This window comes from Curcuma longa, unplaced genomic scaffold (genome assembly GCF_044706935.1).
Source record: "Curcuma longa cultivar G26 ecotype Majalengka, Jawa Barat unplaced genomic scaffold, ITB_CL_G26_1.1 contig_27728, whole genome shotgun sequence".
Lineage (NCBI taxonomy): Eukaryota > Viridiplantae > Streptophyta > Magnoliopsida > Zingiberales > Zingiberaceae > Curcuma > Curcuma longa.
This window is the reverse complement of record NW_027433503.1, coordinates 1340-26900: the sequence shown is the minus strand read 5'-3', so window position 1 is coordinate 26900 and position 25561 is coordinate 1340. Positions and strand designations below refer to the sequence as shown.

Genomic DNA, 25561 nt, shown 5'->3' with positions numbered 1-25561 from the left:
TTTTCTGTGTGCGTCTGATTTATGAGCAGTCGACTGCTGGCAGGGCCAATCGACTGGTGAAGCTGAAAAATCACATTTCAGCTTCTCTTGACCTAGACCTCTGCAACATCAGTCGACTGCTGGCAGGGCCAGTCGACTGATGCCTTCAATCGGTAACAAAATCTCGCATTAAAGCGCATTAAATGCTTGCCAATTTTCTACAACGTTCAAATTACAGTCGACTGTTCCAAGACCAGTCGACTGGCAACAGTCGACTCACCATAACACCAGTCGACTGCCCAATCGACTCCTGTCTTCCTCTGGCTCGACTAATTTTTCTGTGTGCGTCTGATTTTATGAGCAGTCGACTGCTGGCAGGGCCAGTCGACTGGTGAAGCTGAAAAATCACATTTCAGCTTCTCTTGACCTAGACCTCGGCCTTCAAACATCTTCCACAGCCTTATGCCTTTCCTACACTAGCTTGAGATGCTTCCATCAGCTTCGTCATGTCAAGTCCTTGCCAAGACTACCCACTTAGACTTTTCCTTGCCAAGACTACCTACTTGGACTTTTCCTTGCCAAGACTTCCCACTTGGACTTTTGCTTGCCAAGACTACCCACTTGGACTTTCCTTTGCCAAGACTACGCTTGGACTTTCCTGCAAACTTGCATCACACATGTTAGATCACAAGTATTGCCTAACTTCAAACATAGTTTAGCCAAACATTGAAACTCAATGCACTTGGGGCAAAGATTGCACCAACAGGCACGACCGTGTCTAAAACTTCCTGGTCGTGTTCAACAAGGCACAGGCATGTTTCTATCCAGAACAGCAACAAGCCTTGGCCGTGCCTCACAGGCATAGCCGTGCCATCATCCCTCCTCAGCAGCAGACAGGGTCGTGTCTACCAAACACGGCCGTTCTTCAGAACAGAAGATTGCCAAGTCTTAGCCGTGCCTCCCAGGCACGGCCGTGCCTCCCACCAGAGAAGCCCCTGTCCGTGGCCGTGTCTCCAAGACACGGTCGTGTCTTCTCAGCAAGTCAAGCCAGAGGCCGTGTTTCTCATCAGAGGAGTCCCTGCTGTTGGCCATGCCTCCCAAGCACGGCCGTGCCCTGCAAAACCTGAAGAAACAGACTTTGGTCGTGCCTCAGAGGCATGGCCGTTCCTTTCAACAGAGACACCACTGCTTCTGGCCGTGCCTAAAAGGCACGGCCGTGCCCCTGAACAGAACCTTCACTTCTTCTGGCCGTGCCTCCCAGGCACGGCCGTGTGGACGGGGGCGTGTCTGACATCGGGCTGCAGCTATAAATAGATATTTTTGGGACCCTAGCAAAGGGGGAGACCTTTGGAGAGCCACTGGAGCTGTTCTTGAGCCACCGATGCCTATTCCGGAGCGAGATTCGACGATCCATCCATCGATCCGGCTGCTCCATCCCATCTACATCTCATCTACGAGTTCACAGTCCGAAGAAGAAGAAAACCATTGATAAGTCCTATTTTCCTGCATTTCTTGTGTATTCTTTGAAATAGGATGTATTCTCTTTATTCTTCTTTGTATTGTGCTCTCTCTGTCATGGAGTAGTTCCCTAGATTCTAGGATGTAAGATGAATCAGGTGTATTTGGATGATTGTAACTTGGATTTGTTAATCTACTATTTCTATGATTTGATTGTCTATTGTCTTGTGGATTTATGCTTGTGTTGTGAATGATGAAATGCTTGTGTATGAATCTATGAGGGTAGAGATTAATTGTGATTTGAGGAATCATTAGGTCGTACACCGGGGCGCTTCGTGACAGGAAGAAAGCCTTGAACCGGACGAGTTTCCGAGGGGTTTCTTAAATCATAATTAGTTTCTATGAGAGATAGTTAGCGGTTATTCATTGTTGGAGAGAGGTCCATAAAAAGATATCTTGTGACAGGGGATAGGGTTCTATTAGTATTCTGGGGCGCTTGAGTGACACAGGAAAGCCTTGAACCAGGCTTCTAGAACCATCTCAAATCGACAATGATGACGTAAGAACACCAATGCTTTATTCCGAGGATACCTGACGAGGTCTAATTGGATATATTGGTTAGCATCCCTCCAAGTCAATCAATCAATACTCTGAGGAGTCCGAAGTCCTAGGATCGCTTCACATCCATTGTCACAGTCGTTTCCATTCTCCGAACTTAGGATTAAGTACTCGAGAATACTCCCTTCTCCCCCACAACAACTCATGCTCATTTTCTCTCCCATCTTTTTGTGCTAAATCTAGTAAGTAATTTCACGGTCCCTGTGGATCGATATTTTATTACTTGACGACAACCCGTATACTTGCGGGGAGCCTATCAATTATCCTTACCACATCAATAATGGAGCGATAGCCAATCACAAGCGCCAAGATCCTAAATTATCGCCTCGCCGCTCCTATATAAGCTCCACAGGTATGACAATGAGAGGGATCTTCTTCGAGAATACATATTTCTTTGCCCATTGCCTGACTTGAGCGTCGAAGTGGCCATGCCGGGACTCCCCGGTGCCCCGCTGACCCGTTCGTTCAGTTGTTGTCTCCTCAGGTCTCCCTCATCTACGCGGAAGTCCAGGTTGATGTGGCCTCCTATTGCCTGGTGGTGTGGCTATCGTCGGCAAGGAGCCGGAACAAGTATTAGTCGATTGCAATATTATGAGTAATTAACTAGTGTGTTTAAAAGAAAAATTTTCTAAATCAGGACTCAACTCTCGATCGACGATTGATGGACTCGATTATTCAATATCAGTTAATTGATGTAACAACAGTCGACTAATAATAAAAGTTCAATTCATTCGACAATTGATCGAGTTAATCAATTTTATATAAGTTCATTTTAGTGACATAGTTCGATTTGTCTAAAAAAAAATTCGATTAGTTTGATTTTATTTGTGCAATTGACCTCTAGTAAAGATTAATCAAGTTGACTAAGTTGACCAAACTTAATTGATTAAACTTGAGTTGAATTTTAATATTTAATTAATATATTTGTTGACAAAAATGAGATGTCAACTGAAAGAGTGTTTGTTGGAGGAAAATATAATTATTAATGTAATTGATATTCAGATTCACTAAGTAGGTCAAGGTTGATTGAATACTTGATAGTGGAGAAGTCTAAGTAGGTCATGGTTGTATAGGATTGGTGGAGCGTGCTAGAGGGGGGTGAATAGCACGTTTGTCATTTTCGTTCATTCATTATGTTCCGGCTGGATGTCATCGATGGTCAAGCCACCAGTTAATGATATGCCACCTCAACCTTAGTTGATCCCGCTGACGAAAGAACCTAAGGAAGAAGAGAATTGAACGAGTAGATTAGTAGGGCGCCGGAGATTCCCGACGGGGCCACTCTGACGCTCAAGTCAGCCAAGAGCAGGAAAGGAGAAAAATAAATAGTATGTGTGTGTAAAGAATTCCCGAGAGCCTCTCTTCATTCCTACGGGGTTTATATAGTAGCAGAGGAAGTGTGATCTTCGGAGATTAATGCGTGTGATTGGCTATTAATGCGCCATTAATGCGGTATTAAAGGTATGATCTTTGATGGTTTCCAAACATCCAACGGCTCAGCAGGGTTGATTATCTTCATTCGACGGTTATGCGCATAAGTGTGCAAGATTTTTGGGGACTAAGTTTGGGAACTTGGTCACAATCCTTATCATTTTGGATGAGCTGATAAGTCTGAGCCAAGGAGAAAGGTCAGTGTATTTGCTCGTTGATGGCTAACCTGACGTGTGAGGTCGAAAGATATGTGGGCGAACTGTATGAATGACCGAGCTGTAAGAGCATGTGGCTAAATTGTATGAATGGCCGAGCTGTGAGAGCATGTGGCCGAACTGTATGAATGACCGAGCTATGAGAGCATGTGGACGAACTGTATGAATGGCTGAGCTGTGAGAGCATGTGACCGAGTTATATGAATAACCGAGCTGTGAGAGCATGTGGCCGTGCTGTGAGAGCATGTGACCAAGTTATATGAGTAACCGAGCATGTGATCAAGCTGTATGAATGGTCGAGCTGAGCTTGCCTGAATGTATAGCAGAGCTGACCTGAATGTATAGCTGGGCTGATTGTACGTCTGGCCGAGCTGACCTATATGTGTCGCCGAGCTAAACTGTATGTGTGTGGCCTAGCTCACCTATATGTGTGGCCAAGCTGACCTGAGCGTGTGGCCGAGCTCACCTAAATATGTGGGCGGGCTGAATTGAGCGTGTGGCCGAGCTCACCTAAATGTGTGGGCGAGCTGACCTGAACGTGTAGCCGAGCTCACCTAAATGTATAGCTGGGCTAAACTGAGTGTGTGGCCGAGTTCACCTATATGTGTGGCCGAGCTAACTGTGTAGCCGAACTCATTTAAATGTGTGGCCGGACTGAACTGAGCGTGTAGCCGAGCTGAACTAGTCGTGTGGTCGAGCTCACCTATATGTGTGGCCGAGCTAACTGTGGTTTGAACATATAGGTCTTCGAATAAGTTCTATTTTCTCTTAAAATAGATCAGCTTAATCTTTTACCATATATGCCACGTAGGAGCAGTATGTCTCCACCACATCACATTCTATTACAGAGACTAGTAGCGGAATCAGAAAACAATGTAAGGGAACTCACAGATTTACTTGGTTCCTAAACCTCCAGGGTTAGTACATCCAAGTCCTATATATGGGAGGCGTCTGTTCACTAGTGGTCTCCTTTCCAAACCTTCGTTCGGCGGTGAAGAAACTCATCTTACATCCAAATAATAACAAGTAAAAATATAAAAAGTAAGACTTAAAAATAAATAAACTCTAGTCGAGCCGATCTAAAAGTCGTGAGTGTCGCGCACTCCTCCTAGAACTTCTCCGGTTGCACGAGAAGGATGTCGTTCACATTCAACAGCATTGCAAGATGAAGAGTATAACGTAGAGAGATGATCTCCTTGTGGTGCATGTTCAGCCTCCTTATATAGAATTTTTCGGGCGCTTTGGATTTAATTTTAATATTTATCTTGATAGATTTTAAAATTTTTAAATATTATGATTATCTTGATTATTTAATTTTAAATTATTAATTAAATTTAAATTATTTAATTTATCTTGATAATTATTAATTTTATCTTATTTACTAGAATTATTATTAATTTTTAAATTTATTAAATTAATTAAATTTGAATTATTTAATATATCATTATCTTGATTTAATAAGTTAAAGAATTGATCTAATTTTTTATTTATTTGAATTAAATCTAGATTAATTAAATTTTTATTATTAATAATTGAATTTGATTTAGTTAAATTATTATTTAATTTAGATTTATTCAAATTAGATGGATTTTCATTATTGATAATATCTAAGTTTAAATTTTTGTTAAATTATTTAATTTATTTTTATTAAATAATATTTCAAATTTATTAATTATATATTTTTTAAACTATTTAAATTTTAATTATCTAATTTTGGTCCAAGTAGATAATTTTATATTTATCAAATTATTTAAATTTTAATTATCTCAATTTAAATTTTTTAAATTAATTAAATTTTCTAAATTATCTAGATTTAAAATTTTTAAATTAATTAGATTTTCTAAATTATCTAGATTTAAATTTTTTAAATTAACTAGATTTTAAAAAAAAATTAACTCTAGCATGAGAAACTCTAGGAGTATTTTTGTAATTAATTGTACTTACCGGAATCGCTTCCTCTAATTTTGATTTCTTCTTCGCCATCTTCCTCTCCAAGCATTGATTCTTATAGTGTTCGCGTTTTTGGCACCTGAAGCACGTGATGTGCTCTTTGCTCCTCCGGACTCCTGTCATCGGTTGCTACTTTATTGTCGGTGGTGTCATCCGAGTCTTATAAGTAGGGCACTGGTTTTTATAGTGCCCTCTCTCCTTGCACTTAAAATAAATTATATAAAATTTAAAATAAACTTTAGAATAATTGTCTTTCTTCCCTCCATCTTTGTTATCTTGCTCCTGTGGCAATTAGTCTTATCAAGAGCAGGTCTACTGTGATACTAATTGTAGGATCGGTGGGGCGCACTAGAGAAGGATGAATAGTGTATTCATCATTTTTGTTCGTTCGTTCTATTACAGAGACTAGCAGCAGAATTAAAAAAATTGCAAGGGGACTCGCGGATTTACTTGGTTCCTAACCCCGAGGGTTAGTACATCCAAGACCTATGTACGGGAGGCGTCCATTCACTAGTGGTCTCCTTTTTGAACCTTCTTTCGGAGGCAGAGAAACTAATGTTGCAGTACAAATAATAACAAGTAAAAATATAGAAAGTAAGATTTAAAAATAAACAAACTCTCGTCGGACCGATCTGGAAACCTCAGCGCCACACACTCCTCCTGAAACTTCTCCGTTTACACGAGCAGGATGTCGTTCGCATTCAACAGCACTGCAGGATGAAGAGTATGGCGTAGAGATATGATCTCCTTGTGGTACATGTTCAGCCTCCTTATATAGAGTCTTCCGGGCATTTGAATTCTTATTCAGGCGCCTAGATCCGATCTAATTCGATCTCTTTGGACTCTATCCAGGTTGATTCTTCTTGATCCGGACGCTTGGACCTTCTAGGGGCACCTGAACTGTCCGAGCACTTGGAATAACATCCAGACGCTCGGATCCAGTCAACTCGGGTATGACCTGAGTTGACCCAGTCCTAGTTCGACTGCTTTTGTGTGTTCCTCTTATGCTTCCTTCATCTTGCTTTCAACTCTTGGTTCCTACAAGATAAACATACAAACATGCAAGCACCCTAAGCCTACTTACAAAAAGCTTACGATAAAATTTCAAGAGAAATTATATGGAGGATTCGAGAAAAGATAAGTATTAGTGTAACATATATTGAACTAATTAAGGATATGTATGAGGATATAATGTTCAGAATGAAAACTTCAGACAGATTAACTAAAGTATTTCCAATAAAGATAAGATTATATCAAGGATCAACTCCAAGTTCCTATTTTTTTTTACACTAATCATGAATAAACTCACTAAACACATTCAAGACACAGTACCAAGATGTATGTTATTTGCAAATGATATTATTTTGATAGATGAGATGCATGAAGGAGTAAATATTAAATTAAAATCTTGACGAAAAATACTAGAAGTAAAAGATTTTAGGTTTAATAGAGTAAAGACAGAATACATGAAATTTAAATTTAGTAATATTAAGCGTAACGAGACAATTGTTAATATAGAAGACAATAAGTTATCTAAAATTGAGAGCTTTAAATATTTAGAATTATTTTTGTAAAACAATGAAGGAATTAAAAGAAATATATTACATAGAATACAAGCAAGATGCCTGAAATGAAGGAGAGCATCGAGTGTTTTATGTGATCGTAAAGTACCTCTAAAATTTAAATGGAAGCTCTATAAAATAATGGTTAGATCTCCTATATTATACGGTGTTGAATATTGGACTATCGAGCACATGAGTAGAAAATGAAAGTTGCAAAAATAAAGATATTAAGGTGGATATGTGATCATATGAGGATGGACAGAATAAGAAATGAGAGTATTAGAGAGAGTCAAAATTGCATCGATTGAAGGAAAATTCCGTTTAAAATGATACAAATATGTACTTAGACGATCAATTAATACTCTAGTTAGATGATGTAAAAGCATAACAAATATACCTATCAAACGAGAAAGAGAAAATTCAAAAAAGACTTAGTTAACAATAATAAAATATAATAAAATTTATTTAAATATAGATGATGATATAGTAGAGGATAAAATCCAATGACATAAAAAGATGTATATAACCAACCCCACCTAATAGGATAAGATTTAGTTATTGTTGTTGTTGACCTTGCATAAAAAATCATATGACTTTCAACGTTGCGTGACTAACATAAACATGATCGAATGTTATTAGAAAACATCTTCTATAAGCTTGGAAATATCAATTTCCTTATTCTTAACTATTATCTTACAGAAGACATACTCTTTTCCATATTATCTAATGAGAATTTTGTAATGGATTTGAATAAATGATCCGCCTAATAAATCATCAGATCGTAAAATAAGATTGAAGGTCTGATTTTCTATTAGCATTGTTCACTTTTCTGTTTATTTGTTATTATTTCACTATACTTACTCTTAACACACAAAGCACCATACAAATACTAATAAGTTTGTTTAGCCTTACATAAATACAAGAAAAAAAAATGAGATTTACATTTAAAGGTCAGGGCGCTATTCATAGTCCTTCAGCTTGCCAATCATCGTCGATCCATGCACCACTAAAGAACAATTTATCATAAATTATAAGAGGACACTGATCTACTTCACTTTCAAAGAACATCACTTTTCTAAATATTGCTATTAAATGTCCTTACTTTAATAATGTACTCAGATTTAAAGAGGCAAATACATGCTCGAAGGATAAATCAAATTCCAAAAAACGTAACAAAATGAAATAAAATAACAATCTAACTTACACAGAACAGAGAGTTTATGTATATCAAGTTAAAAATCTGTGATTCTGCTCTAGTACAGCATAACATCATAGGAAAGTATTAACAAACAAAAAAAATCAGAATGCTACATTGACTAAATACATCAAGCTTTAAAATTACTGAAATAGAGCCCAATTAACTTTTTCAATGTGTCAAATATACTCGTGAATGGGTTAAGCTGGACTGGAGCCTTCAACTCTAGATCGGGAAATTGATTTGTTAAAGCTGCCTTCATTCCAGACATTGACATCATCGAAGCTAGCTTGCTGGAGGACATAACTTCACAGTCCTGGGGTGTATCTTTTATCATTGCAGGATTGTATCCAAAATTTTCCAGGTACTTTTTGTATTTTTCAATGAACAAGGGTCCTGGATTTGGTGTTCTTGAGTATATCTGTATGTATGAAACACCATGGGGGGTCAGTAAATTAGCAAAAGAATCAAGTAACTATTGCAACCATACTCCAGTTACTGAGCAACAGCTCTGACTGTGCCTCAAGTGCACAGGTTTATTCCTTGTTCCTTTATTCTTGGAAATGAAGTTCATGCAATTAGCTGCATTGAACTCAAGTGCACAAGTACAAGTTTGCAATTAGCTGCATTGAACTCAAGTGCACAAGTTTATTCTCTGTTCCTTTACTCCTGGAAATGAAGTTCATGCAATTAGCTGCATTGAACTATTTTAGTTACTACGTTTGCCTTTATTATAAACCTCAAATATGTTAGAAAATATACAGGAAAGAATTCGACAAAGTGATGGTCCTTTTTTTTCTTGACAATGCCTCAGAGATAAGTAAACAGAAAGTTTGTGATCATCTACATTCAAATGCCAGCTGATCGATCTGTAAAAGCCAACAAGAAAGATCGTCACCATCTACATGCAAGGAGTTGCTAACAAATGCAACCCTGCATGAATCTCTTTATCGTGAATAAATCAGGTATCTTGCAAATGATGACTGGTTTATTTATTAAACCAAAATGAAGTCCCACCCATGCTAACTTTGTCATTGGAACCTAATATAAATGAATCAAATGAGCATAGATTGCATTTTACGTGAGCCCATACCATATGATTTAACATTAATCTTTACCCACACTTAGTTTAAAAATTATATAACTAGGCACCAAAAGTGTATCAAGAATCATGAGAAAAACTCATGTAATACAATCCAATTAAGCAACAAAATCATGTAAGTCATGCAAATTATAGTTTGTATCAATTACATTTGTTTGAGTCAAGAATATAACATATGATTAAATTCACATCTTAGCATCATATCAATCAATGATCATACATGTCATACCAAAGCATGGCAATAAGCACGATTCATGATGATAAAGCATCATAACCAACATATAGCTTAAATGTACACCACAAACAAATTAAAACATGTAGCATAAATAACAATTTGCACGAGGGAAACTAATTGACTACACCAACTCAAGGGTATAGTCAATAATTGTCTCATTTATTGGTGCATAGCTAAAATGGTAAGATAATAGATTTTAGTAGCCAAAACAAGTAGGCACAAAATGAATTCACTAAGTGCTTAGGAATCTATTTCTTGATAATCTTTTAGCTTTAATTCCATAGTAGCATTTTAGGCATGAAGGGTCTACAAGATGTTTCCTTTTTCTTAGGTTGACCTCTCACACTGTCAATAAGGAATTGATCTTTTCTTTGTATTTTCATTCATTACTTAAATCAGCCTTGTTATAAAATGCCCCCAATTACCAGATAAGCATATCTAAGTATTTAGAGACTGTCATAAATTTTTTATTCCTTCAACTTAAGATTTTAGTCATTCATTTTCAAACTTAAAACTTCTCAATTCAGAACTAATGATGATCATGATCATGATCATTTACATCATTGGTGAGTGCAAAGGAATCTGGATTAATAAAGTATTTTCATTTCCTTCCTATAGCTTTGCTCTTCCTTTTTAGACTTTGATAATGGCTTTTTATGTATTATCTTTAGCAATTCATCATCAAATAAGCCATTTACCTCAATCACTTTCACTTATATTTAAAGTTGTCCCTTCACTTGAGCTATCCAAGGCACTCCACGTAGCATTGCCTTTAACGGTCTTTTTTTTCTGGTTGTTCCTTCTCTTTTCTCTAATTCTAGGCATTCATCTTGATGTGACCCTTTCGTCACACATGAAGTATGCGACACCTTACTTGAATCTTCTCTTATGTCCTCTTTTACCCCTTTTGTTGCATTTAAAGTATGTGACACCTTACTTGGATCTTCTCTTATGTCCTCTTTTTCTTCTTTTGCTATTTTTCTTCCATATAATTTTATTAATAATATTAGCAATCTATGTTGCATCATCTTCACTAATGTCAGATAAAGAGGATCATGATTTATCATTTCTAGCTACAAAATCTATATCCTTAGTTGGCCTTTCCTCAATGGGCAAGGACTTTGTGCAATTCCATTCAGAATATATCCTTAACTTTGCATGCTCCTAAATCTTTAAACATTTGATATACATCCACCGTTGATGTCTATTGAGTTGTCCTTAGAAATCCTCCCAGTGTATTCTGTAATAGGTCATTGTTGTCAATTAAGTCATTAATACCTATGTATCTTTAGTGCATTTGAGATCCACTCTCTCCATCTTATATCTTGAAGACATCCAATTAAGTCCTTGCAGATCCCTCTTGGCTAACTTGGAAACAACAGTGTCATCATGGAGTTCAACAAATTTGTGTTAAGTATGGCATCCTTGTAGTACCTGACATGTCTTCTTTTGGAAGGCCATAATAAGTAATGTATTTGTTACTCTTTCATTGGCAATATGTTATTGTTTTTTCTTTTAAGTCCATTTTTCTTTTTCAATTAGATTTCTATATTTATTTCTAGGCTCTTCATACCCCTCCTCTAAGGCCAATACCATATTACACTTCAAATGTCATCACCTGCATCCTCCAATATGCAAAATTTGTGTCATCATAGAATAGAGGGCGGATGATTGAAAATCCTCTAGTTTGTCGATCATCATTCTCGATGTTAAGCTTTTAATTTGAGTGCTTTTCTCTAAGATCACTGTAGAGGGATCAATAACGTGGCTCAAGGGAGTTAAATAGACAATGCCTTGTGCATTCCTTGCAAAGCACAAACTCAAGGCATACATGATCAACATATCAAAGTGTGGAACATATGTGGTGAAACGAAGGATACAATAAGACACTAACACACAAATACAAATGATATAATGTGCTTCAAAAACACTCACTCATACTTCTACAACCCTCATTGTGTGTAGTGTGCAACCCCAACAACAATCCACTAAACACTAAACATTGCTAGACAATTGAGTAATCCTTTGCAATAAATATAAAATATGTCACTAGATTCTCTCGCAACAATTAGGCTATCAAACAAGTCAGTCCAACTTTCCTCGACTAGACTCTTCTTAGTTGAAACTTCCCTCAATCTAGTCTTCCCCTAAAACAAGAGACGCCCTCATCCTAGAAACTCCCTAGCCAAGCCATGCACCGAGTATCCTAACTGAAAGTTCTCATGTCCCTCCTTAGTCAACTTCAAGCAAGTTCTAGTTGTTAAAGACCTTCTAGAGAACAATACACAATATACTAATTGCTTCTGAATCCCCACTAAAAGCAATTACAGTCTTAATATAATACACAATGAGCACAATATGAGTAAACTGTTGGTATAAGGAGCATCAGAATTGAACCTATATTTTGATGTTGGCAAAGACTTAAAATTAAATATTGTTTGTGAACTGATGAACTAATCTAAGTGTGCAAGTAACACAATAGGCAAGTTCTAACTGGAGGCTAGACAAGGAAAGTCTTAGTTGAAGGCTAGGCAAGGCAAGTCCTAGCTGGAGACTAGGTAAGGAAGTCCTAGTCGGAAGGACTAAGCAGAAGTCTTGACAGATCAACAAACACCAGGTGGACGCACTCGATGGGGTCTGGAGGACCAAGATCAAGTCAAACTAGGGACTGGGGGTCAGAGAATCAGATACTAAGCAGGAAGTCCAAACAGGTCTGAAGGACTGAATGTTTGACAGACAGGTAAAATCTCCTAAGAGGAATAGGTGAGGACGTGTTCCCGTAGAAGGGAACAGTAGACGTCGGTCTAACTTAGAGTTTTACTGAAAATCCAAAGTCAAGACTAGGCAGCTATAAAACTATCAAGACTTAATTTCCTGTATTATGCTTATATTCTTCTAATTCTGTGATACAGGAAAGTCAACTTAAAGGAAAACTGAAAAAAGAAAAAGGGGTTCCAGGCGCCCCTATCGGATCCAGGAGCCCAGATGGTTCGAGTGCTCTTATTGGATCCGAGCACGCCTAGATGGTCTGGGTGCCCCTATCTAACCCAAGCGCCCGGATAAGATTATTTATGGCCAGTGAAGTAGATGAGGTGGCAAGTGTGGATTGGTCGAGGCAACTCAACATCCAAGAACGTGGAAGCAATCTAGGCACCCGAGGATGGATAAGTCGCGATCGAATATAAATCAGATACGCTTCACCAACTCTCGCCACGTTAGCAGTCCAGGTACCCGGAAGGGTTCTAGACGTCCGGAGATAGACAGAATCACCGTGATAGCGGGATTGGATCATATCAAATTAGATCAGGTTGGGGGTGCCCGAAAGGGGATCAAGGCGCCTGAAATGACTGATAAAGAGGGTCTCGACCAGCAGCTCTTAACAATAATTTTCCACCGCCTCATACTTCCGTTGTGCTCTAGAATTCCAATATTACGCTGAAGTACTGTTGCGATGATTTTGCTTAAGTCGTAAACCTTTTTGTCGGTAGTTTTTCATTCTCATCTTGTCTTTTCGTTCTTTAATTTGTGAGGGACAGGTAAACTTGTTACCGGTTCCATCCTTTGTAAAAGACGAAACCTTCTTCTTCTTAAAGAGGATACTAGTGAATTGTCTATCAAAAGCGGTCAACAACTGTCGGCCTTAGAGTAGTAGCCGTAGACTGTGAACCAAGTAAAAAGAAAACGAAGTCTTTTTCTTTTATATTTCTATCTTCCACTGCATCTCTAAAAAGTGAAAAAGTGACGCGCTATTCACCCCCCCCCCTCTAGCGCACTTTCAATCCTACATAAACACCTCTACATCACCCTACAAGATAAAGATCTAAACATTAGCAAGAAGAGAATCAACAAAGCTTCTAGAATCAAGGATGAGATTAATCCTTTCAAGCTCCCTGGTGGTGTTTAGCACCTTCACAACTAGATAGGAGAGATTAGAGAAGGCTAGTCTTGAAATCTCACCAAAACACTTTTATACTGAAGCCCCATTGGTCATTTCTATTCCACCTAGGTCTGTTGGTGCAAGATGCACTAAGATCTTGCCTAGAATTTCGATGTTTGACAATACACCTAAGTCGGTCAGTTTGACCAAGGGTTGATTCAAACAAGACTTGATGTTTGGATGTGTGGAAGTGAGTGAGAAGAAGTGAGTGAGAAAACCTAGTCGGTTAGACTAGGCAGTGGAAGTCCTAATCTGGAAGATTGGGCAAGGGAAATCCTGGTGAATGAAGCTGGGCAAGGGAAAGTCCTAGTTGTAGGCTAGGCAAAGGGAAGTCCTGATTTGGAGGATCAGGCGGAAGTCTTGGCAGAGTCAAAGTGCACCAGGTAGAGTCTGAACTTGGTCAGGAGGACCAAGTTGCAGTAGAAGGCTGGGCTTGGTCAAGAGGACCAAGCTGCAGCTAAGGGCTGGACTGATCAGGAGGATAGTTGCAGTATAAATCCTGGGGGGCAAGGACAGAGCCGAGCATAAGTCCAACAAGTCTGGAGGACTTGGTTGGCATAAATTCTCCTGAGTGGAGTGGATAGGTGCGCGTTCCTGGAATGGAACAGGAGGCGTCAGACTAACCCAGGATTTCGGTAGAAATCCGAAGTTAGACTCACAAGGTAAAGACTAGATTGGCTTGGTTGCTTTCATGCTTGTTTTGCAGGAACCATAATGCAGGGTCAACTTCAACGGGTCATAACTTTTGACTCGGAACTCGAAACGAGGCATGGTCGGATGCGTTGGAAAGCCCTTTCAGAGATCTACAAAAAAGGTTTCTGGAGTCGACTCAGATTCGGGCTGGAGTCGACTCAAGAGGTTGGAGTCGACTCAGAAGTGCATTTGAGTCGACTCGGGCAGTAGATAACGAGCAGAATCGAGCAGGATAAAATTTTATCTGCCACGTCAGCTGGAGTCGACCCAGATGGGCATCTGAGTCGACTCAGGACCATTATATAAGACCGTGAGCGTGCAGAAACAAGGAATTCAAGCCAGAAAACCTCCCTGATCAATTAGTGGTGCTTCTGAACGCGAAAGGGGTCAGACGCTTGCAACCGAGGAAGATCCAGGAGGAGTGCGCGGCGCTCAGGATTTCCAGAACGGCAAAAGTGTTTGAGTTTCTTTATTTCTGTCTTACCTTCAATTACTTAGTTTGATTATTATCTTTGGACTGTAAGACGGGTTTCTCCGCCTCCGAATGACGTTCGGAAAGGAGACCACTAGTGGACGGGCGCCTCCCGAATTAGGCCTTGGACGTACTAACCCTGGGGGGTTAGGAACCAAGTAAATCCCGCGGGTCCTTCTTTATTGTTTTCTAATATTCCGCTGCAAGTTTTTATAGTTAACGAACGATTTTGAAAAAGCGACGCGCTATTCACCCCCCCCCCCCTTCTAGCGCGTACATCGATCCTACAAGGTCGACCTATCAAAACTTAAAGTTAGACCTACCTTAAGAATCTAGCCATTAGAACCTTAACAATGGAGATCGATCTAACAAAAATCTTGTCACATCAGCCCACCTAGGTAGACCTAACTTATGTTTTGTAAGGTATTTTTTAGGTCAACCTATCAAATATCACAAGTCAACCTAACCTAGGAAATAGTGATTTCCAAGCACCTATCAATGTTGATCAACCAAACAGAAGGTCCTGGTCAACTAACCTACATAGAGGTCTTAGCTCATATAAACTGCCATGAGGTCCGCTCAACAAAGACCCTAGATCAACCTAATCAACCTACCTACATCTTGAAGTCGAGAATCTGGTCAAGTCTACCTAAGATGTAGGTCAGCTAAGCAGTAAGAAAAACCTTTTTAGATGACAATCTTAGCTATAAGATAAATATTATATTTACATGAACAAACCCAAAACACATTTCAGTTACACAATGGACCCTCAAGGTCCTACCTCCACACTCATTCCATTAAATGTATCATACAAACTTCGATCACCTCAATCACCAAAATGACATGAACAATCATGCACATTTAAGGAGATTATCAAATAAAATTCCTAACTTAACACATTTTACAAAAGTTAAAATATTGTGATTAGACATTAACACAATTGAAAATTTTCCCAACAATCTTCTCAATGAATAAGGATTTATTGTTGAGTGCATCATAACCCATGGTTTTGAAAAAAAAAAATCATTCTAATTGGCACACTTGAAAGTATTTCGTTTTGTCGATTAACTAGGATGCAAAAGATATGGTAAAAAACAAGACAAGGATTGTATGCTTTGATAAAGTTGAATAAGCACAAAGGAAAGGTCATAAAGAATTTAAAGCTTAAGCTAAAATTGTAAATTTTTTACTCCAAAGTGTTCTATAACTTTTTATGACCACTTCAGCATATAGTAAAGATTTTTCTTGGCGAGGTGACAGAAAAACTTTTTGTCCAATAACCTTTTTCACATTGTTGTGAAAAAAAATATAATGATGCACCAACATTTTCGGTCTGCAACTCCGCCGCCAAATCAACTATAGCATCCTTCTTCCTACAAGTAAGTCGTCACTTCCTCCTCTTCCTTCTATTCGTTGTTGTATTTCACAACCTAATTGGGAATTTGCATGGCGATGAGAGAGGTTTCTAAGGCTTAGATGAGTGAGAACAAGGGTAAGTATTTTGAGTCAATTATTTGACATATCAAGTTAATGGATTATTTATGTTGTTTAGGATGGGAATGACATTATGATATCATAGCAAAGCTAGTTCCACGTTTGGTGAACCACCATCGGTTGGATCTCAAATGCCAACCAACAACTTGGACCCTTAATGAGAAAATTAAATTTTAGTATAAAAGATCATGACACCCCAATTTAGCTTCACATGATAAATTGTAGACTGATGAGGGGGTGGTTTTAAGGTTTATACGAGTAAATTACCACTAAATTTTGGATCACATGGCCAATCAAGTTATTTGGCTCTCGTTTGTGTGAGGCACGGCACAACATTATGGTGCCAAAGACCTTTATAGAAGTCAAATTTTAACCATCATCTTGGGCATTGTGTATCAAATATGTTGAACCATCACATCTGCATTCACAAAGGACATGACATTTTTGGTATGTTGTTTATCGATAATTGATACTTATATGTTCTTGAAATGCTACTTGACTCAATTAGCAAAGCTCTATACAATTAATTATGATCAAAATGACAAGCTAATACATCTAAAGTCACCCACATCAATGGCATCAAGTATCTTTAGAATTAGGTTATGCAAGAATACTTAAGCTTGCAAATTATAAGTGAACGTGAGTATAAAACCTAAATACACACATTGATAAAGGAAGAGGGAGACCACATGATAGAGGAAGAGGGAGACCAAAAAACTTGGTTAGCAACGATAAAATAAAATAAAATTTAGATGATACTATAATAAGGAATCGAGCTCAATGACATAGGAAGATCCATGTAGCCAACCTCACTTAGTGAGATAAAAGCTTGGTTATTATTGTGAATAGAAATCGTGAAATGCTTAAGCTATATTATTTGATTAATATGAATAAAATTAGTTGTAGAGAGGGAATATTGACCCAAGATTTTAACATCAAACTAGTACACAAATCCGAAAGTTAAAATTGCACAGTGGGAAGCTTCAAAGTGAACAATTTGTTACTATATAGCATATGCTTAGTTATGTATTTTGGTGAATCTAACATACCATCAATAAATATGAAAGAAATATAAGAAATTAACAGATGTATATCTATGCAAACGATTATACTTATACTGAGAAATACTTCAACATCAAACTTGCATTTGACTCAGTTTTCATGACAAACCTGAACGAAGCTTCTATCTTTAGCCCCCGATACAATAGAAAAGTTATCATAGTCAGTATTAATCACATCATAAGGCTCCTTAGGTATAAAAGGAAGTGTTGGAAAACGCAAGTAACATTTCTCTTTGATCATCTCTCGCCTTTCCAAATTAGTTTCAGTTTTTTCTGTGTCCTCCTCAGAAAGGCATTCAACCTTCCCCCGTATGCCAGTAATATAACCATCAGGACCACCATGGACACAGAAAGTGTCTACTTGGATTGATGGAATCTGAGCATCAAAGCTATATACGCCCTGGAATTATGAAATACTTGTGAAACATCAATCAGTATAAAATATGACAGCATACTTTTTATACCTGTGTACAATGGCAATCTTCCTGACCTTGGCCTGCAAATCCACGTTTAAGTGAAGCTACTTCAAACCACCTTCCTGAGTATCTTACTGGATCAAAATTCTCAGTTGTCATGCCCCTCATCACCATAAATTTCTGATTTCCTTCGTTATTCATGCCACTAAATTTTGGAGTATTACCATTATCAATAGATGTTGCAATCTGACATAAATTCATGTGTTGTGATGCTTCAGCAACAACCACCTGGCCATAAAGAACCTGTTACTCTTTGCCCCATTGGATTTTTTATTTTTCCAAAGTAACTTAAGAAACTAAAGTTTTTTAGTGTTACATAGGATTGGTAGTGGATGAACAAAATCAAGTTTAAATATGCTGAGTGGGAAAAAATTATTAGGGTTCCACAACCTATGGTGGACTCATCCAACAAACATATTGCCTCATGTAATTGTGCATTTACATAAAAGTTCCTAAATTACTTACAGTTAGGTTCTCAACACTCTTGTCATAGTTTGTTACAATTTACAAATTATATAACTAGCAAAATTTGAACAACATATCTAGATGGCAGCTTGATTTTCATAATATAGTTTCATTGGCCCAATGGAAAACATCATCCAACTTAGTCATCAATTACTTGAACAAGATAAGCTCACATATAATTAGAACTGAATTCTTGCATTTTGGCTTTGCGCTGCAAATTTATTTCTTGTTCACGATCTTCCCCCAGCCTCCAAATCTGAATTGCCTATGGTGAGACAACGTACCCTAACATATCAAATTTGCTAATTGTATGATAGTTTAATTTTCGAGTAATCCTTAATACACAAAGATCAAATAATATTTCCCAAAATCTCCACACCAATCTAAAATTAGGATCCATGGGAACGATGATTGCCATAGTGTTTAGTATACTAGCTTCGCCGAAGAATATCAAGCACATATATCTATATTGAAATATGTCAATATCTCCACTTTGAAATATGTTAATTCCTTGGCGGACAATATATATGCCAAGAAAGTTGTTTAGATGATCTAGATCTTAGTTGTAATGATGATATCATCTACTGATGTAATAAGAAAATTACAGTGCAAAAACACAAACTCATAAATCTCACCGAGAAGATCCAATACATACGATGCTAGCTGATCTTATACACTTGAATAAGAAAAAAAGTGTATCTTGTTTCTAAGAATTATAACAAACTTTTAGAAGATCTAATTAACTCTAAAATTATAACAACTCTTAAAAATTTAAATAAGAGTATTGAGTTTTTAAACTAAAATTTTAAGAGAAATTTATGAATTAATTTTTAAATTTCAAACTAACTTATTCTCCTTGATTGAGAAAAAGGAGTTGTCAATATTTTTTCTTTGATCGTCATTTCTAAGTAACAATAAAATTGTCAAGAGTTTGTTACACATGGTTTCTTTATTATCTTTTCTTATATAGCCTATGACAAATTAGTTGTTCTTCAACTTTTCTTTGTATGCCATTTCCAATAAGGATTAGTTGTACCTTCTAGAGTTTAGTGATTGTATTTTAGGCTAAATAAAACTAGTTAGAGTTGATTGGTTGTATTTAGGTGTTGGTCTTTGTGTAATCAGATTCAACTAGGGTTCAATTTGAGTTTTGTTTGATTTTTTAGGCTGTGATAAGTGTGATCAAGTTGGGTTTGATTTTAAGTAAAATTTGGACCACATATAGAATCAATTTGATTGCGTCAGTGTTGAATCCAAATTAATTTTAGGTTACTCAAGGACTCGAGAATTATTTGGCTCTATCAATAAGATTTACTAACCCTACCCATGACGAATACTTTGTCATGATTAGTTCCAAGCCTAGATAAAAGAGGAAGATTGCATTAAGTTGTCAACCAACGTTCAAACTTAAGCAAAAATTATATATGGACCTATCAAATTATTATGCTAATGCTAGATTTTTCCTCAAAAAGAACATGTTGTAGCGTCCGACTACAACATCTTGACAAAGACCGTTATATCTCCATAAGAACTTGAGTGTAATATTTAATGTACAAAAGCTCTTACATCCTAGGATGTTGGATAAGAATAGACATTATAAGAATATTGATTGTTTTAAATTTAGAACATAAAACATAAGATCGCTCACCGACAAAGCAATAGAGACAGTAGATATTATGATTAGGAAAAGAATTAATATTTTATATTTACAAGAGATACAATATATAGAAGAGAAGGCAAAGATGATCGAGAACTCAAGTTTAAGTCATGATACAAAGAAAAAATAAAATAAGAATGGAGTAGATATTGTTTTAGGTAGTCAATTAAAGGTTAAAGTAGTAGTAATTAGCATATATGCATCAAGTAGGATTAAATGAAGACATCAAATATAAATTTTAGGAAGACCTAGATGGGATAGTATAAAAAATTCAAACAAATGGGATGATTTTAATAGCAGGAGATCTAAATAGGCAACTAGAGTAAGAAACGAGAAATATGAGAGGGTGATGGGACAATGATTTTCGAACAAGAAATGAAGAAAAAGTTATATTGAATTTCGTGATAGCATATGAACTTATAATAACTAATACATTTTTCAATAAGAAAAAAAAACCTAGTTACTTTCAAATGTAAAAACAATAAGTCGCAATTTGACTTTCTTATGGTTACGAAGAGGGATAAAAAAATTTATAAAGATTATAATCTCACTCCCTTGAGAAAACTTAACTGCCCAACATAAGCGCAAGCTTTAAGTATAATATTAATAGAAGAAAATCAAGTGATGGAAGTTAGAGGATGGAAAATAAAGTATCTTCAAGGAAAGGATAGAAGCACAAGTATTAGGAGAAATACATGGCAACTTAAGTACTATATGGGATAAGATGGTATCAAATTTAAAATAGTAACCAAGAGCGTACTCGTGAGTCAAAAGAATTGCCACCACCAAATAAAGAATATTAATGGTGGAATGAGCAAATACAAAATAAATTAAAGGAAAAAAGTCACTGCAGAACGAAGAAAACTTTAAAAGTATACAATAGCCAAGAAGGTCAAGAAAATAATAAATAAAGCCAAGAATAAAGTTTTTGAATACTTGTATCAACAACTTAATACAAAAGAAAAGGAAAAAAATATCTATAGAATAACTAAAGTGAGAGAGGAAAATAGGATATGTATTAAAAATAAATCTAATAGGGTATTAATGAAGGATGAGAAAATAAAAGAGCGATAGAAGAGATATTTTGATCAACTTTTTAATAAAGGGTTAGTTGACCAACTTACCTTAGGAAATTTAAATTGGTAGTATAGAAATTTAAATTTTTATAGGAAAAAAATCAAATTTCAAAAGAAAGTAGAGCAGACATTAAATGAGATGAAAAAAATGGAAAAGTGATTGGACTAGATGAAAATCCAGTAGAAGGACAAAGCAAAGTATTAAATAGCTTACGAAATTATTCAACCTAATATTGAAAACAAAGAAAATACATGATCAATGAAGGGTAAATACTTTAGTCCCTATATATAAACAATGATGTAAAAAATTATGTGAATTATTGCGACATTAACCTAATAAGTCATACCATAAAATTTTTAAAAAATGATAAAGAAAAGTTAAGGAGGACAAGGTGGCTGAAAATCAAATTTAGATTCATGCTTGAAAGGTCGATGATAAAAGCTACACATCTTTTTAGATAATGAAAAGTATCAAGAAAAGAAGACAAACTTACATATGATATTCATTAATCTAGAAAAAATTTATGACAAAATTCCAAAAGAAATTATATGAAAAATTCTAAAAAATTAAGGTATTAGCATAGTATATATTAAGACAATTAAAGATATATATAACGATGCAATGACAAAAGTAAAGGCTCCACACAGATTAACCGACACATTTTCTATAAAAATAGAGTTACATCAAAGATAAGCTCTAAGTTCATATTTTTTTACATTAGTTATGGATGAACTCACTAAACACATCCAAGATAAGTTACCATAGTAAATGTTGTTTTCACATGACATTGTTTTAGTTAATGAGACTCGTGAATAATAATGCTAAGCTTGAATCTTGGCAAAAGAGACTAAAAGCTAAAGATTTTAAACTTAATAGAATAAAATAAAATATATGAAATTTAAGATTAGTAGTAGTAGATGTAACAAACAATTATTAAGATAGAAGATGATGAGTTATTTGAAAGTTTTAAGTATATAGAATTAATTTTGCAAAAGGATGGAGAGGTTGATAAAGATTTTTTATATAGGATAGAAGCATGATGGTTGAAATAAAGGAGGGAGTTTAGTGTTCTTTGTAATCGTAAGGTGCCTTAAAAGCTTAAAGGAAAGTTCTATAAAATGAGGTTACACCTACTATGTTATATAAAGTTAAATGTTAGACTATGTAGTAAGCACATATATAGAAGATAAGAGTCACAAAGATGAGAATGTATAGATATTCGAACATATGAGAATGATCAAGATAAAAAATAAGAACATTAGAGAAAAAGTTAAGATTGCACCTATTGATTGAAAACTCCAAGAGAGGCGTTTAAGATGACATAAACATATACATAAGCAACCAATAAATGTCCTCGTTAGGCGATGCGAGACCATGATAAATACACACATTAATCAAGAGAAGAGAGACCAAAGAAGACTTGATTAGTAACAATAAAATTGGATAAAATTTACTTAAATATAAATGATGATGATATAATAGGGAATCGACCTCAATGGCATAAGAGGATCCATATAGCCAACCGCATTTAGTGGAATAAAGACTTGGTTGTTGTTGTTATTATAATAAGATTTAGTGCTCGGATCAGGTTAGGCTCAAATCGAGTTTCATTTTGACTTAAATTGGGTGTTTGTTTGATCTAGTAGGGATTTCAATTTAATGGTTAGTTAGGGATTAAATTCCTATTACATTACCCTAACACCTCTCCTTTTCTCATGCAGCAAAAGTCCCACCCTCTCCTCTCTCTCCTTTCCCTCACCTTAAGTTATCTTTCTCACAGCAAGGCAACTCTTAATCTTTCTTCCCCCAAGTCTGCACAATTCTTTCTACAAGCAACTCTCAATCTTTCTTCTTCAACAAACATGCATAATCCTTGTGTGAACAATTCTCACCTCCTTCTTCCACCATGAACCTATGTGACGCCTCTTGCGAGCAACCAACTATCCTCCCTATATGTGTCTAGTGAGCCCTTTTGTGGTGCCAAGTGGTCTCTCTATTTCCCTTGACCTCCTCTCTTCTCTCAATTGTATCCAGATCCGAGTTACATCCAAGTTCCCTCCTGCATTTAAATGTGAGCTTCAATGATTCTTCTCCATGCTGGCCTACAATCAAATAGAGTACAAAGTGAAAATCATCAACTTGTGTTCTTCTAGTGAGTATCTTCCTGTAGCAAAGTTAGCTGAAACTCTTCTTTCCCTCTCCTCTTTAGTGAGCTCTCTTTTTTCCCCCCATGAGAGCAACAGGTAGCAAGGGACATATTACCCTCTTGGTTAGGTAGAAATTGTGAATAATCTCTCTTCCACCTATCTTGTTTAGCAAGCTTAGGCTTGGAGCCTTCTCCATTGATCTGCCACTTTTAGATCCACCTCCATGACTTGTTTCATGGTGAGTTGTTATCCTTATTTAACCTACTTTGCCCCCTTTTTTTCTTTACTAATCTCTGTTGGAAGCACCTTTCTAAGTCAATCAGTAACCATTCAGGAATTACTAGTTTAGGGGTGCAGACAGTTTTTCTCGTGGATTATAGGTTGGGCAGCTTTGTTCTAATCAGGGCAGCAACTGTGGAGGATTTCCAGCAGCTTTCTTCAGGTTGTGGATGCCCGTTCTTCCCTTGCACTACAGGAAATTTTTAGTTTTGTGATGATTATCTACCTATGCTTCACTAAATGTCAGCTGTATTTATGAGTTTTAATAAATAGTGGTGCATTATGTGGATGCTTTAATTAGCATTGGAACTATTTTTGGATTTCCTGGCATATAACTAAAACATCACAATAAACGTCATTTTTTAGTTATTTTAACATAATATGATTAGTTTAAAAAATATATATATGAGTAAGCCAATCATAACGCTCCCACATAGCCTCTCGCGACGGCATTCCCTCTTCCAAAACCCTGCTGATCCTCTCTGGAATAGGCTCATCAATCCAAGCCGAGCCGATGTCTCAATGCCTTCTTTCATATGGAATCAGCTTTCCTCGTCATTCTCCTTCACCACAGTACATCACGTTCTTCTTGGTGTTCCCATGAGGAGCGACATTGATCCGTAACATCCTGAGCATAATGTAGATCTGAACACAAAGAGAAGCCTCTCTGCTCCATCCCGATCAATGTAAGCACCTGAAATAGTTGGGAACACTATACAAGGATGCATTTTTTATAGTCTTTCTTTGATGTATAGAATATTTCTTCACTGCAGCTAACATGGATAAGACATTTCGGAAGCTGGCATTGAATGACAAAATTTTTATCCTAAAATTAACTCTTATACATCATATTCTATTATAACAAGTAGTATCAGAATTCTTAAAGTTTAGAGAAATAACATTTGCATAATAATTGGAAGATAAAAACTGATATCTAATGGGTTTCAGAGAAGCTAGTTTATTTCACAGAAAGTATTATTTAAAGGAATCTATCGTCTATAGTTCTGTAGTAAATTCACGCATCTGTATAACAATTCAATCAATGTTGAAATGGAAGAAAAAGAAATTAATGACCTGGGAGGGCAAGGAAACGAACATAAAAGAAGCTGCAAAAGAAGCCAACGCACGTGTAGCAATTGCCTCCTTGCCCGATACGATCTCGCATAATGAAGATTTTATGTATTTTTGTCCACGAATGGAGCTCGATGACCTATTAGCACTGAAACAAAGGTGTTCATCAGATAAATTGAACAAGTCGTCAAGCATTGAGAGAAGAATCAAACAGGCAAACAAAGGACAGAAGAAAAAACAAGGGAAATTTCTACATGATAGATGAAACAACAAGAAATAGTTGTCAGTTTAAGCACCAGATAGCAGACATTGGGACAACATTTAACCCGAGGTTGAAGCATTGCAAGGTTTCATCTACTAAACTTGTCAATGATACAAAAACATGAGAAAAGGAATCAGTAGGAAAGAAAAGGGAGAGTAGAGAATCGCACTGCGAGGACGGAGGCGGAGGAGGAGGCAGGCGGAGGGGGCTGAGCAGTTGCAAGGGAGCCATGCTTGCGGAGCGGACTCTCTTCTTGTCGCTTTAGGACTTGAAAATGGAGGAAGGATGAAGAGGAGCAAGGCCGGGGAGATATTTCAGTACGCAAAGCCCTTTCTGTGAGCCAACCACATCCGCTCCTACTTCGCTAAACATCCAGTCTATTCGGGAAAGCGGAGAGGATAAAAAAAAAGGGCTGAAGGCCTAGATGCGTTTATTTATTTATTAAATCTCAAAATTATTAGTAGAAAATAAAAAAAATGTTCTATTTATTATTTTCATAAAAAAAAATTGATGCCACACTTTTTTATTTTAAAAAAAGTAAAATAAAAATTCATTTATAATTATATATTTCAAAAATCTGTATTTTATTTTGGACCTATTTTGACCTAAAGTAATTTTAACTTTTGATCTATTTTGACTAAAATAGGTTCACTTTAGAACTATTTTGATGAAAATTGCTTAATTTTGGAGTTGCTTGGACTCAAGCAATTTCAATTTTAGAGTTG

The 25561-nt window shown here is 36.5% G+C and overlaps 1 protein-coding gene across 1 annotated transcript; it reads right to left on the bottom strand.

The window, feature by feature from the left end:
• Positions 1-8435: 8435 nt before the first annotated feature.
• LOC141819093 (chloroplastic lipocalin) lies at positions 8436-25220 on the bottom strand. Its single transcript, XM_074706461.1, has 5 exons — positions 25006-25220; positions 24578-24722; positions 17867-18106; positions 17512-17802; positions 8436-8829 (listed from the first exon to the last, which is right to left on the bottom strand). Exons 1-5 carry the CDS (start codon positions 25065-25067, stop codon positions 8539-8541), a joined length of 1029 nt encoding a protein of 342 aa, XP_074562562.1. The 5' UTR covers positions 25068-25220; the 3' UTR covers positions 8436-8538.
• Between the last annotated feature and the right edge of the window lie 341 nt (positions 25221-25561).

What these genes read in the sequence shown, in the direction of transcription:
- LOC141819093 (XM_074706461.1), bottom strand. Translation starts at nt 25,067, where the DNA reads ATGGCTCCCTTGCAACTGCTCAGCCCCCTCCGCCTGCCTCCTCCTCCG. An exon ending in TCGTTTCCTTGCCCTCCCAG is followed by an intron (nt 18,107 to 24,577) that starts GTCATTAATTTC and finishes CTTTATGGCCAG; the next exon opens with GTGGTTGTTGCTGAAGCATC. An exon ending in AAGATAGAAGCTTCGTTCAG is followed by an intron (nt 8,830 to 17,511) that starts GTTTGTCATGAA and finishes TCATACATACAG; the next exon opens with ATATACTCAAGAACACCAAA.